Source organism: Ascaphus truei, chromosome 5 (genome assembly GCF_040206685.1).
Source record: "Ascaphus truei isolate aAscTru1 chromosome 5, aAscTru1.hap1, whole genome shotgun sequence".
In the NCBI taxonomy this organism is placed as follows: Eukaryota; Metazoa; Chordata; class Amphibia; order Anura; family Ascaphidae; genus Ascaphus; species Ascaphus truei.
Window position 1 is genome coordinate 308597724 of NC_134487.1, and position 14689 is coordinate 308612412.

General features: G+C 44.8%; 1 protein-coding gene across 10 annotated transcripts in view; it reads left to right on the forward strand.

Annotated features, from left to right (window-relative positions):
• The window catches only part of FERRY3 (FERRY endosomal RAB5 effector complex subunit 3), a 104620-nt gene that overhangs the window by 47405 nt on the left and 42526 nt on the right, over positions 1–14689 (forward strand). For all 10 annotated transcript variants that reach the window (XR_012801954.1, XR_012801955.1, XR_012801956.1 and 7 more), the window contains 7 exons: positions 1–19; positions 5176–5321; positions 6611–6792; positions 7124–7223; positions 7924–8045; positions 12397–12503; positions 14276–14473. The exon at positions 1–19 is cut by the window's left edge and continues 176 nt beyond it. Coding sequence is in view for 7 of the 10 variants with exons in the window: in XM_075603079.1 (XP_075459194.1) it covers positions 1–19; positions 5176–5321; positions 6611–6792; positions 7124–7223; positions 7924–8045; positions 12397–12503; positions 14276–14473 (874 nt within the window). In the remaining 3 variants the exon portion in view is untranslated. The remainder of the gene's footprint in view (positions 20–5175; positions 5322–6610; positions 6793–7123; positions 7224–7923; positions 8046–12396; positions 12504–14275; positions 14474–14689) is intronic.

Here is a 14689-nt window from a genome sequence, read left to right on the forward strand (position 1 = left end):
CCCTGCTTCATAGAGAAAGGTAAGGCCAACACCTAAGGCAGAACCCCCCATGTGGCCCCAAGGGCTCTTCATGTGGCCCTTTAACGCTCTGCTAGTTTGATACTAGTTCGCTCTGGCCACTAAGTGGCATCTTCCCACTGAAATTGTAAGTTATGGATATATATATATTAAGTTATGGTGAGTAAAAAAAGTGACATATATATATATATATATATATATATTAGTTGGGTCCGGAAATAATTGAACACTGATACAAGTTTTGTTATTTCAGCTGTATACCAAAAGAAATTCAAGTTACAGTTAAATAATGAATATGGGCTTAAAGTGCAGTCTATCAGCTTTAATTTTCGGGTATTCACATCCAAATTGGAGGAAGGGTTTAGGAATTACATCTCTTTAATATGTAGCCCCCTCTTTTTCAAGGGACCAAAAGTAATTGGACAATTGACTCAAAAGCTGTTTCATGGACAGGTGTGGGCTATTCCTTCATTATTTCATCATCAATTAAGCAGCTAAAAGGTCTGGAGTTGATTCCAGGCATGGCATTCACATTTGGAAGCTGTTGCTGTGAACCCACAACATGCGGTCAAAGGAGCTCTCAATGCAAGTGAAACAGGGCATCCTTAGGCTGCAAAAAAAAAAAGAAAACCCATCAGAGAGATAGCAGGAACATTAGGAGCGGCCAAATCAACAGTTTGGTACATTCTGAGAAAACAAGAACGCACTGGTGAGCTCTGCAACACAAAAAGGCCTGGACGTCCATGGAAGACAACAGTGGTGGATGATCGTAGGATCCTTTCCATGGTAAAGAAAAACCCCTTCACAACATCCAGCCAAGTGAAGAACACTCTCCAGGAGGTAGGCATATCATTATCCAAGTCTACCATAAAGAGAAGACTTCACGAGAGCAAATACAGAGGGTTCACCACAAGGTGCAAACCATTCATAAGCCTCAAGAATAGAAAGGCCAGATTAGACTTTGCCAAACAATATCTAAAAAAGCCAGCCCAGTTCTGGAACAGCATTCTTTGGACAGATGAAACTAAGATCAACCTGTACCAGAATGATGGGAAGAAAAAAGTATGGAGAAGGCTTGGAACGGCTCATGATCCAAAGCATACCACATCATCTGTAAAACACGGTGGAGGCAGTGTAATGGCATGGGCATGCATGGCTTACAATGGCACTGGGTCACTAGTGTTTATTGATGATGTGACAAAAGACAGAAGCAGCTGGATGAATTCTGAAGTGTATAGGGATATATTATCTGCTCAGATTCAGCCAAATTCAGCGAATTGATTGGACGGCGCTTCACTTTACAGATGGACAATGACCCAAAACATACTGCGAAAGCACCCCAGGAGTTTTTTAAGGCAAACAAGTGGAATATTGTGCAATGGCCGAATCAATCACCTGATCCCAACCCGATTGATCATGCATTTCACTTGCTGAAGACAAATCTTAAGGCAGAAAGACCCACGAACAAACAACAACTGAAGACAGCTGCAGTAAAGGCCTGGCAAAGCATCACAAAGGAGGAAACCCAGCGTTTGGTGATGTCCATGCGTTCTAGACTTCAAGCAGTCATTGCCTGCTAGGAATTCATGAAAAAATAATAAAAATTAACATCTTATTTATGATTGTGTTAATTTGTCCAATTACATTTGAGCCCCTGAAATAAGGGGACTGTGTATGAAAATGGTTGCAATTCCTAAACGTTTCATACGATATTTTTTGTTCAACCCCTTGAATTAAAGCTGAAAGTCTGCACTTCTATTGTATCTTGGTTGTTTCATTTCAAATCCATTGTGGTGGCATACAGAGCCAAAATTAATAAAATTGTGTCAGTGTCAAATTATTTCCGGACCCATATATATATATATATATATATATATATATATATATATATATATTTATATTTCCGGACCCATATATATATATGTCCGGAAATAATTGGACACTGACACAATTTTTATAATATATATATAAATACTATATATACTATAATATATATATACTTTGATTGTGAACTCTTTGGGGCAGGGACTCCTCCCATTGTGTTGTAATATTATGTCACGTGTGTTGTAAAGCACTATGCACTTGGATGGCACTATATATATAGATATAGATATATATATATATCTATATATATATATACTGTAAATATTCCTGTATATTCATTTGCGTGTCTTAGACAGGTCTGCAACCCTGTCTTTCACCATTATCACCCAGCAAACAGCACTTCCACTGCAGCAAGGGATTCTGGGAAATGACATGCAAATGAGCACACAGTGCCACTTTTTATCTCATGCTCACATTACATGAGCAACCCTTAGCCAATGCATGCTGCTTTAAACACAGCTTTTAAGCAAGGACTTGGGAGATGCAAAGTCAGTTAACCCACTCACTATATATATATATACCACCTCTGTCTAAAAGCTGTTTTTAAAAAAGTATGCATTGGCTTGAGGATTTGCTTGTGTAATACGAGCTTGAGACAAAAGGTGGCACTGTGTGCTCATTTGCATGTCATTTCCCAGAATCCCTTGCTGCAGTGGAAGCGCTGTGTGCTGGGCGATAATGGGGAATGACAGGGTTGCAGACCTGTCTAAGACATGCAAATGAACATACAGTAAAATTTACAGTTGCTATATATATATATATATATATATATATATATATATATATATATATATATAACTGTTTATAGTATAGCTTTTGCTTGCTTCATTCATTGTAACATCGCCGGAAGAAGAGATCAGTGTATCTCGAAAGCTCGCACAAATAAAAGCATTTCGTTAGCCACAGAACGGTATCGTTTATTTATTTTTTGATTATTGAAGCTCGGCTAACACGGTACTGATACCTCTACATATATTTATATATATATATATATATACAGATGTTTTAAATGCATGGTGGAATATAATACTTTTGAAGTCTCTAACTGTATGTGTAATTACATTGTAGTAACGTTGTGCTCCTCCTTGCTTCCGATCTGGTCCCTTTGCAGAACGTGCAAAGATCCCTGATCTACATCACCAGGCAGCACTGGGCAGAACATAGTGTCCGTTTTTGGTTCCACTTGTTATGAGGTCATACAAGAAATCACTTGATAAGGAAAGATTTCACAGAACTGCAGTATTCTATTTAGGAAAATTATGAAAATAAAATAACATTTGCTACATTTGGCCAATCCCTGTAGAAATAGTTTGTGATCTCTGAGCTAAATACTGTATTACCAATATACTAGGGAACTAAATGTAGATTGACAGAAATAAAGTCAAATACAGTAAAGCAAGCTGTTATATATAGGATCTTGTGTGGAAATGATATGTCTTCCATATGTAAATGTACATGGTAAATAAAATATATTTGTTTGGTCTTGGTCCTAATCCCCTGTTCATTTCTTCTAAGCCCACACAATGCGTCTGTAGTGAGGGGTCTCTGTCTAACTACCCGAAAAATGACCACAACACTTTGACCTAGATCTACTAAAATAAATGGGCCATAAGGTGTTTTAAGGCTTAACCTTAAAGGCTTATAGTCTAATGCAGTGGTTTCCAACCTTTTTGTGGTTAAGGAACCCTATGTGAAATTCTGAGGAACCCGACCCTCTCTAATAGTGCGTCTGAGATCAGATACATTGTAAGGAACCCCAACCCTCTCTAATAGCGTGTCTGAGATCAGATGCATTGTAAGGAACCCCAACCCTCTCTAATAGTGCGTCTGAGATCAGATACATTGTAAGGAACCCCAACCCTCTCTAATAGCGTGTCTGAGATCAGATGTATTGTAAGGAACCCCAACCCTCTCTAATAGCGCGTCTGAGATCAGATGCATTGTAAGGAACCCCAACCCTCTCTAATAGCGTGTCTGAGATCAGATGCATTGTAAGGAACCCCAACCCTCTCTAATAGCGCGTCTGAGATCAGATGCATTGTAAATTCTTCTGTATTTGGCACAATTTTCAAATCGCCTGAAAATTGCAGGGACCCTTTAGGGGTGCCCGGGGAATAGGGTTGCCACTTTCTACCGGAGATTTTAAAAAAAATTTACACTTGCCTTCAGCGGCATCTTCCCCTGTAACTCCCTTCAATATGGCAGTGCGGTGTCAAATGGCGCCACGTTGCCGTGACAACGTTGTTTTGTCGCCATGTGACATGGCAACAGGCGTCACGTGATGCTGTTACATCACGTAGCGTTCCCGTTGGCATGGCAACGCGGCACCATTTGATGCCGCGCTGTCATATTGGCAGTAGTTGCAGGGGGAGAAGCCGGGAGGACGCCGGGAGACATCGCTGCCGCTACCTGAAGATTTACTAGGTAAACCCGTAGCCCAGAGATACCTGGCCAAAACCCGTAGTCTCCGGGTGAAACCATAGGGGTGGCAACCCTGCCCGGGAACCCAGGGGTTTGTAGGAACCCTGGTTGAAAAACACTGGTCTAAAGACTGGTCCTGTGTGGAAGTTTGGTTTAATATATGTATAGTACCTTTACCGTTAGACTAAATCCCTGAAGTCATTGTTGCCCATTGTAATTCGTTTTGTGTTATTCCCTGGCTAGTGAGCACAGACTTCTCTGCGGTTGTCATCTGATGGAAACTGCGAATTAGTGTCTTGCATTAAAGTCTGTAAACAAGATTACAGAATAGTTTTGAGCGTGAGGTGCTATTCCTTACAGTTAATGAAGAAGTCACGTATCATCTTGCTAACGTGGCTTTGTACTCGCAGGATCCTGGAAGACGCCAACTGCTGGCACATGATTCTGCTAACTGGGCAGCTAACCAGAATATGTCAGAATCCGTGACATATTCAGGCATATCAACAAATGTTTAACACATTCAGTGCTGGATGGGGCCCAATATGGTTAACTGGGAAACAAAAATTGAGCATAGGGTAGTAATACTTTAATGGGGACTGTGGAACATTTGTGCAGCTGGAGCAAGAAGCCACAATTAAAAAGATATTACAAAAAAAAAGTGTATGGTGGGATAAAAATACCAATGACGGCTGACATGTGGAAAAATTTGCCACACATAAGAAACACGCAGAGACCAAAGGGGAAGAAAGGAGGCCAGGCTGTACAGAGGGAATAATTGTTAGACAGGAAGATGGGTTATATTATCTTAGCAGTGACAATGAAAACTTTATTTATATATATACTTTGAAACAGATCTAAAGAAAATGTTGTGCCAGTTTGTAGAGGAAGAAACAATAAAGGATTATGATGGAGAAGCTGAGCGGGCGCTGGACGCGGTGAGATTAGCGGCACTAGATGTCGAGCAGTTGGCTGATACCTGGATGAAATCATATACAGACGTAAGAAGAACACTTACAGTAGCGCTCTGTGCTGATTGCCATTTGATGATTATTCTGGGGGTTGCTTCTTGTTTTGTTGCTTCTATCTTCTTGCCTATCTCAACACACTTTTTTTCTTTTTAAAATCTGATGCTCGGTTCAGGAGATATGTTTAATATATTAAGTGTCCGGGAGGTTAAAATGGAGTCCAGTGCAGCCTAAGTCCGCGCTTATAGTGCTGGAGACGCGCCCGATGCCGACGCCACCCGCGAAAGTTATAATGTAACTTTCAGTGACGTCGCTAGCGACCGGGTCATTGATTGGTTCAGAGACAGTTATGTGGTGACAGTCTCTGAAAAATCAAATTGACATCGCTTCCAAATTTTTGGTCGCTCCGTCGCTCTGTCGCCCGTCACGCTTACTATAAGCGCTCGCGACAGAGTCCATTGTTTTTTGTTTTGGAGTGCCGTCGCGGGCACTATAAGCGCTGCCTAAGGGTTACCGTAGTAATCTCTTAAACTAGACATTAAGAAAATTAAGACTTTTAACATTAATATATAATTAATTTCTATAGCTTTCTGGGGAGGGATTGCTGCTTTAAGTAATTATATAGTTAACTTCATAGGTTAGTAGATTGGATTTGTTAATTGTTTGGTATATTTTTTTTACATTGTATTTTAAGCCTTCTAGAACTTAAAGCTGTTAAATAATGTCCCCAGTGTTGTAGAAAATTTGTGGCATACATTAACTCTGCGGTATTTAGTTAGCAGAAGTTTCTTCACCCATGAAAGTGACAAAAATACATCACATTGCAAATCCTGTTCATCACCCATTCTGCGTTGTATAACCGGCTCCTCAGCTGGTTTCCAAAGGGGCCGATCAGGAAAAATGTTAGCGTAGAAGAGTCAGAAGAATGTAAAGTAATTGTGGATACATTTTAAAGACTTTCAAATGATTATACGTGAACACTTTGTAAGCATATATAACATATGTACCATATATATTTACATAACATTATCTGACAAGTGTTTCAGTGTTTCACTTGGATGCCTAATCCAGGCACCTTCGCAAAGTCCCGAGGATCTGATTTTGGCCAACACGCTACAAGTTGCAGAGGCCCGTTATATAATGTTTAGCTTCTTGTAAAACACATGTTTGATAGGACATATTTAATAGCCTGCTGACCTTTAACGGTGTTATATTTCAGAATCACTCACTGCAACTTTTTGTTTAAACAAACGTTGATTTGTCCTCACTCATTGACAGTAATAATGGGGCATTTCTTGCACAACCCGTTTCTGTGCCCACAGACGACACTAGAACATGCGCAGCCAGAAGAAACGAACTGGGATGAAGATTTTGCTGATATTTACCACGACCTCATTCATTCCCCAGCTTCTGAAACACTTTTGAACCTGGAACACAATTACTTTGTCAGCATCTCTGAACTGTTAGGTGAAAGGGATGTGGAACTGAAGAAGTTAAGAGAGAGGTATATTTGTGCGTCACTCCGAGCTTATTGCCATGAGTTCTACTTCTCAGAAGCGTCAAGCTTTTCGTGTTCCCTCTCTAAAGGCGTCCGTGGTTCTCAGCCATGAGCACTGTATTATATGTGAGAATAATTGCCACGGGATTTGGTTGGGAAGCTGAATCTTGATATATTCCACGCCGAGAAACACACTTGGCCAAACATTTTGTTCTTCTAATCATTCTAATCCTCTTTGGAACTAAATAACCAAAGAGGGAGGTTGTTTTTTCTCCCACCATTGCTCCTCCATATTTCTTACATACTGTATTTGTATACTTTGCACGTTGTTTCCCAGGCAAGGTGCGGAGATGAATAAAGTGATGCAAGAATTAGGCAAGTCCTTAAGTGATCACCATGTAAACTCCGCGGCCGTTCAGCATTTCGAGTCTCAGCAGGTGATATTTTGCCCGTCACACAGATTTTACTCTTGAATAACCTTTATTCTCACTAAACCTCACCACTATTACTAAGATAAGTCATTAGCACATAATAATGCAGGCCAAAACCCTCAACTTCCAAGCACATACACATGTAGTGAGCTTTATTTTAATTACTGATGACAAAATATGGTATTATAATGCAGAACAGGACAGGGTTTCCGTAGGATTCAGTGGCAGTGATAACGCAGAATATGGCATTATAATGCAGAACAGGACAGGGTTTATGTGGCAGTGATGATGCAGACTATGGTATTATAATGCAAACCAGGACAGGGTTTCCGTAGGATTCAGTGGCAGTTATAACGCAGAATATGGCATTATAATGCAGAACAGGACAGGGTTTATGTGGCAGTGATGATGCAGACTATGGTATTATAATGCAAACCAGGACAGGGTTTCCGTAGGATTCAGTGGCAGTTATAACGCAGTATATGCCATTATAATACAGAATAGGGCACATAACGGTCCAGCGAGAGCATTAATAACCCGCTCTTTATCTGTATCTCCAAAGTTCTGACACTATAGGGAAATATCTCTGCACAAAGGGATGTATTGTTTGTTGAAAGGCTACATTAACAATACAGTATGTGTAAACATTGGATGCTGCTGCGTAACTTGTATGGCTGACGCGAAATCTCATGGATTCTGCTTGTAGATTCTGGAAAATAAATGGAGCTCTGAGTTGAAACAGCTTTCTACCATCCAGAAACAAGAATATCAGGAGTGGGTTATAAAGCTTCACCAGGACCTAAAGAATCCCAACAACAGTTTTATCAGGTCTGTGCCTGGCATTTCTACGTGTCTGCCAGAGCTTGATATTATTGAACACATGACGGTGTGACGTTATTTATAAAACTCTGTATTTGGCAGTAGAAATAATCTGATGGGATATTTGTTGCCATGAGCGTGCAGTTTTATCCTGAGATAAGTGATGGGAAATAACACGAATGTCTGATTACCCCCAACTCTGACTCTCATTTTGATAAATTACAGTGCAAGTCTCTAAAAGTGGTTTGTTATCCATGTAATTTTATCAATGTAAAGTGTGTTGTGAATGTTATTTTAGCCATACGCCTTGGGCATGCTACGTATATTTAAGTAATAATTCCCAAAAAGCAGGACTTTACTGACCAATACTGCCCCGGCTGGAAGGGGTGAAGGCCCAAGGGGAAGTCGAGGTAACCCAGCCAGGGCATTATTGGCCAGTAACGCCCTGTTCTGAAGGGACTGTTGCTATTATAGGCTAAATGTAGGTTTTTTTTCATAAAAGACACTTTTGTATAGTTTATTTAGATTTTTTATTAAAAAACACACACACACAAACTCTGCAGCTACACACACACACACACACACACACACACACACACACACACACACACACACACACACACACACACACACACACACACTCTGCAGCTAAACACAAACATACACACTTTGCAGCTACACACATATACTCACTCTGCAGCTATACACACACTACAGCTACACACACACACACACAAACTCTGCAGCTACACACTACGACCTCTGCAGCTAGAAACACACACACATACACAAACTCTGCAGCTATATACACACAAACTGCAGACAGTCTCTCTCAGGGGAGGAGTCAGTGCCTGGCTGCAGGGAGGGGGAGGAGTCGGTGCCTGGCTGCAGGGAGGGGGAGGAGTCGGTGCCTGGCTGCAGGGAGGGGGAGGAGTTGGTGCCTGGCTGCTTCAGGGAGGGGGAGGAGTCGGTGCCTGGCTGCTGCAAGGAGGGGGAGGAGTCGGTGCCTGGCTGCTGCAGGGATGGGGAGGAGTCGGTGCCTGGCTGCTGCAGGGAGGGGGAGGAGTCGGTGCCTGGCTGCAGGGAGGGGGAGGAGTTGGTGCCTGGCTGCTTCAGGGAGGCGGAGGAGTCGGTGCCTGGCTGCTTCAGGGAGGGGGAGGAGTCAGTGCCTGGCTGCTGCAGGGAGGGGGAGGAGTCGGTGCCTGGCTGCAGGGAGGGGGAGGAGTCGGTGCCTGGCTGCTTCAGGGAGGCGGAGGAGTCGGTGCCTGGCTGCTGCAGGGAGGGGGAGGAGTCGGTGCCTGGCTGCTGCAGGGAGGGGGAGGAGTCGGTGCCTGGCTGCTGCAGGGAGGGGGAGGAGTCGGTGCCTGGCTGCTGCAGGGATGGGGAGGAGTCGGTGCATGGCTGCTGCAGGGAGGGGGAGGAGTCGGTGCCTGGCTGCTGCAGGGAGGGGGAGGAGTCGGTGCCTGGCTGCTGCAGGGAGGGGGAGGAGTCGGTGCCTGGCTGCTGCAGGGAGGGGGAGGAGTCGGTGCCTGGCTGCTGCAGGGATGGGGAGGAGTCGGTGCATGGCTGCTGCAGGGAGGGGGAGGAGTCGTGCCTGGCTGCTGCGAGGAGGGGGAGGAGTCTGGCTGCTGCAAGGAGGGGGAGGAGTCGGTGCCTGGCTGCTGCAAGGAGGGGGAGGAGTCGGTGCCTGGCTGCTGCAAGGAGGGGGAGGAGTCGGTGCCTGGCTGCTGCAAGGAGGGGGAGGAGTCAGTGCCTGGCTGCTGCAAGGAGGGGGAGGAGTCGGTGCCTGGCTGCTTCAGGGAGGGGGAGGAGTCGGTGCCTGGCTGCAGGGAGGGGGAGGAGTCGGTGCCTGGCTGCTTCAGGGAGGGGGAGGAGTCGGTGCCTGGCTGCTGCAGGGAGGGGGAGGAGTCGGTGCCTGGTTGCTGCAGGGATGGGGAGGAGTCGTGCATGGCTGCTGCAGGGAGGGGGAGGAGTCGGTGCCTGGCTGCTGCGAGGAGGGGGAGGAGTCTGTCTGGCTGCTGCAAGGAGGGGGAGGAGTCGGTGCCTGGCTGCTGCAAGGAGGGGGAGGAGTCGGTGCCTGGCTGCTGCAAGGAGGGGGAGGAGTCGGTGCCTGGCTGCTGCAAGGAGGGGGAGGAGTCGGTGCCTGGCTGCTGCAAGGAGGGGGAGGAGTCGGTGCCTGGCTGCTGCAGGGAGGGAGAGGAGTCAGTGCCTGGTGGTTGCCTCCTGTCCAATCACCTCCCTTTCCTGAAAGCTGCTCTGACAAGTGAAAGCTGATTGGCTAGAAATAAAAACTTGGCAAGGTGCCAAAAATTCCATCTCATTACTGAATGAATAATGCCCGGAATTCCTAACAGTTTAGCCTATAATTAAGTAATAATCCCCGAAGAACAGGGCACTACTGGCTAATAATGCCCTGGCTGGGTTAAAGTCCCTCATCTTCACCTCAGGCCTTCAACTCTTCCAGGGCATTATTGGTCGGTAATGCCCTGTTCTGAGGGGATTATTACTATTATAGGCTAAATGTAGGCTTATTTCATAAATAATAGACACTTTTGTATAGTTAAATAGATTTTTTTATTAAAATAAAATGGTAAATACATGAAACCACCTCCTATATACTCTTACACTGCAGATATCTATATCCACACACTACCGCCCCCTCTGTGTACACACACACAGCAGCTCAACACACAACACAGCACCTCTACACACACACACATTGGAGCTCTACACACACAACACAGCACCTCCTCTACACTCACAACACAGCACCTGTACACACACACAACACAGCAGCACTACACACACACAACACAGCACCTCTACACACACACAACACAGCAGCAATACACACACAACACAGCAGCTCTACACACACAACACAGCAGGTCTACACACACACACAACACAGCAGCTCTACACACACAAATTCTGCTGCTACACACACATGCTACACCCATGAACACTGCTACTGACACACACTGGAGCTCTATGCACACACACACATTAGCTCTTTACACACACACACACACACACACCAGCTCTACACACACACAAACTGCTGCTACACATACAACAGCACAACACACACACACTGCAGCCACAATAAAAAATGCAGCCACTTACTAAACTTTGCACTCTCCTGCCCCCCCACCTCTACACACAACACAGCACAACAAAGCACCTTTACACACACACACACACACACACACAACACTGCACCTCTATACACAACACAGCACCTATACACACACACTCAACACTGCACCTCTATACACACACAGCACCTCTACACAACACAGCTGCTACACCCATAAACACTGCTGCTGACACAGACACACTGGAGCTCTATACACACACAGCACCTCTACACAGATATACAATAGCACAGCACACACACACTGCTACTGACACACTCACATACAAACTGCAGCCACAAACAAACTGCTGACAGCCACTTAGGCCTCGTTCAGGGTGCAGGCTTCGGAGGGAGGGCGTGCTGCCGTGCGAGCTGCCGTGAGACACAAAGTATTCAATTTGAATACTGGTTGTCAGGGTAGCAGCTGCTCTGTCTCCGAGGCCAGGAGTTGACGCTGGCTACAGTTTCAATAAACAAAAATGTCGTTTTTTGGAGCTGCAGCAGTGTCACTGGGACCTCGGCAGCCAATGAAATCATTCTTCAGAATGATTTCATGACTGCAACCGCGATACTTACCCTGCCGTGTGTAACCCCGCCCCCTCCCCAACGCTGAAAAGTCTGCTGGGGGATAAACACAGATCGCCCAGCAAACTGCCGCACTGCCGCCCTCCCTCCAACTCCTGCAACTGGCACCCTGAATGAGGCCTTACTTATTTGCTTTGCAGACTATCTCTTCCCCCGCCCCCTGCCCCCCTCCCCCCAATTCAACTGAATCTGCTCAGAAAATCTCAGTCAGCTCGGGAGGGGGAGGAGTCAACCCGTGTCTGATACGTCCTGACCAATCCCCTGCCCTGTCTCAGAACTGTTACTTCATTCAGACAAATCCCCTGCCCTGTCTCAGTTGTTCTGAAAGCTGATTGGCTGGAAATAAACACATTGAAAACTACACATTGCAAGCTGCTTAAATTCCGGGCATTATCCAATCAGAGAGCAGGGTTTTCAATAATGCCCGGAATGTTACTGCTTTAGCCTATAATACCGTATATACATGTGTTACCGTATATACATATACACGCAGTTGTCTGTTACTGACCTTACCGATGTGACCTGAGATGCAGACACCAAAGTGCCAGAGACGTGTGCCCTGAATTCCACACCACATTCTGTGCAAGTCATGGGCAAGAAATGTTGTTTTTAATAATAACCTGTTTTATCTTCTAGTGAAGAAATTAAAGTTCAGCCGTGCCAGTTACAGGGATCTGAAGATACTAGTGGAAGACTATATGAAGAACACAGGCAGTTAGAAGAAAGTTTTACAATTCATTTAGGTAAAGGACAATTGATGCAATCACTTAATGGAGCTGCTTCCAGAACGGGGAAATATTCTGTGATATCAGTGTCGGTTTTTATTTTGGTTGAGGAAGGTCGCTAACCATGCGTCCCATGCAAAAAACAGCGATAGTTCTTAAAACATGCCGCTTCCTGGAGCATGTATAATAATATAATGATACAAAATAACTGCATATTCCTGCTCCAACTACTGCGGCTTTATTTCCAAGCTCCTGGCTTTTAAACATGCATTTCTTTTTTTTATCGCTTTCCGTATACTTTCTGTTGAACGGTAGTTATGATTCCACTCAGGATAAAGATAAAGTAATGTCTAGAATTTATGTGAATAAATAACACTTTACTGTAACGGACGTGCTCGCCACAAACCGGGACCGGACCGCGGGGCTGAGGTGGGGATGTGAATACACTGAACTTAGACCACGAAGCCGGTTCTGGATTGCGCAGTTCGTAGTCATTCGTAGCAGGGTCGGTTGGAGAGGCCGGGGTAATCCATTGACACGCCAGGGTCAGGGTTGGAGACGGTAGGGTAGTCGATGTCCAGACTGGAGTTCGGCAACAGGAAGTCGGGTTCACACCGCTTCAGCGTAGGAGCTGAAGCACGGGAATGGCCTCTGCGCGAGGAGCGGGAGCGGCCATGATAAGGTCTGTGCGAAGGGAGAATGTAGGTCACAGGAACAAGGCAAGGCTGGCACTGGGAATCCAGCGCTTCAGCACAGGTACCAGGAAGCAGACCTCTGCCTGTTGTGAATGCAGGAGCTCTCAGGAACAGGATAAGACAGGCACTGGGAATCCAGCGCTTCAGCACAGATACCAGGAAGCAGAACTCTGTCTGGGGTGAATGCAGGAGGTCTCTGGAACAAGGCAAGACTAGCACTGGGGATCCAGTGCTTCAGTACAGGAACCAAATAGCAGACCTCTGCCTGGGGGTGAATGCAGTAGGTCTCATGAACAAGGCAAGGCTAAGGCAAAGTAGCTTGTGGCAAACACAGTTACATCCAAGTGAATCTTGGTTATGCTCAGCAATGAGACACGGGGGAGGCCAGTATAAGAAGGGCAGATAGTCAATCCCAAGACAGGGGTGTGTGGGAATTCCTCCAATGCCAGAGCAGAGAGACATAGCAGCAGTGATTGCAAGCACAGGTGACAGTGCTTGCAAATCCAAGGGAGGGTGTGACTGAGAGCTCACCAACTTTGCAAGAGTGGCCAGCCAAAACCAGGAACGGATTCCTTACATTTACATACATGCTTGGAATGCAATCTATACATGTAGCTCTTGCTACTGATTATATCCAAGATAAATAATAACACAATGTTTCTTGTGCTTTCAGGAATTTTGGTATTTCAGCAAATTGGTGCATTTTAAAGTTATTTACTTTAAGCTTTTAACTCTATCGTAATATACAACATTCTGGTTTGCTCTATTTTACTACAGTATGTGGTGTGTAAGGTTTTAACTCTATCGTAATATACAACATTCTGGTTTGCTCTATTTTACTACAGTATGTGGTCTTTTAACACTTTGGGGGCAACTAGAAACTGGGGTTTGTCTGGCTGAGCATTAGCTGGCTGAGCATTAACTGGCTGAGCATTAGCTGCTGAGCATTAGCTGGCTGAGCATTAACTGGCTGAGCATTAGCTGGCTGAGCATTAGCTGGCTGAGCATTAGCTGGCTGAGCATTAACTGGCTGAGCATTAACTGGCTGAGCATTAAACCTGTTGATATAATTCCCTCATTTGTTTTATTTCTTAGGGGCGCAATTAAAGACCATGCATAATCTGAGGCTGCTGAGGGCAGATATGCTGGACTTCTGTAAACACAAGCGTAATCACCGCAGTGGCGTAAAGTTACACAGACTGCAGACCGCACTGTCTCTGTATTCAACATCGTTGTGTGGACTCGTCTTATTGGTTGACAATCGCATTAATTCTTACAGTGGCATCAAAAGAGGTAAGTCGGTAAAAACAGTCGCTTTATACTCTAGCAACATTGCAGCATGGAGCCCGATGAAGTAAGGGGAAATAGTCTGGAATCGTAGAGATTTGTGTTGCTGTATTGGTTCTGGACAAAACGACTTTACTTTGCATGATACTTGAAATGGACCAGTGTGAGTGTTTCTCCCAAATGTAGCTCATCTATATCTAAACTAGAGGTTTGTGAAGTCTT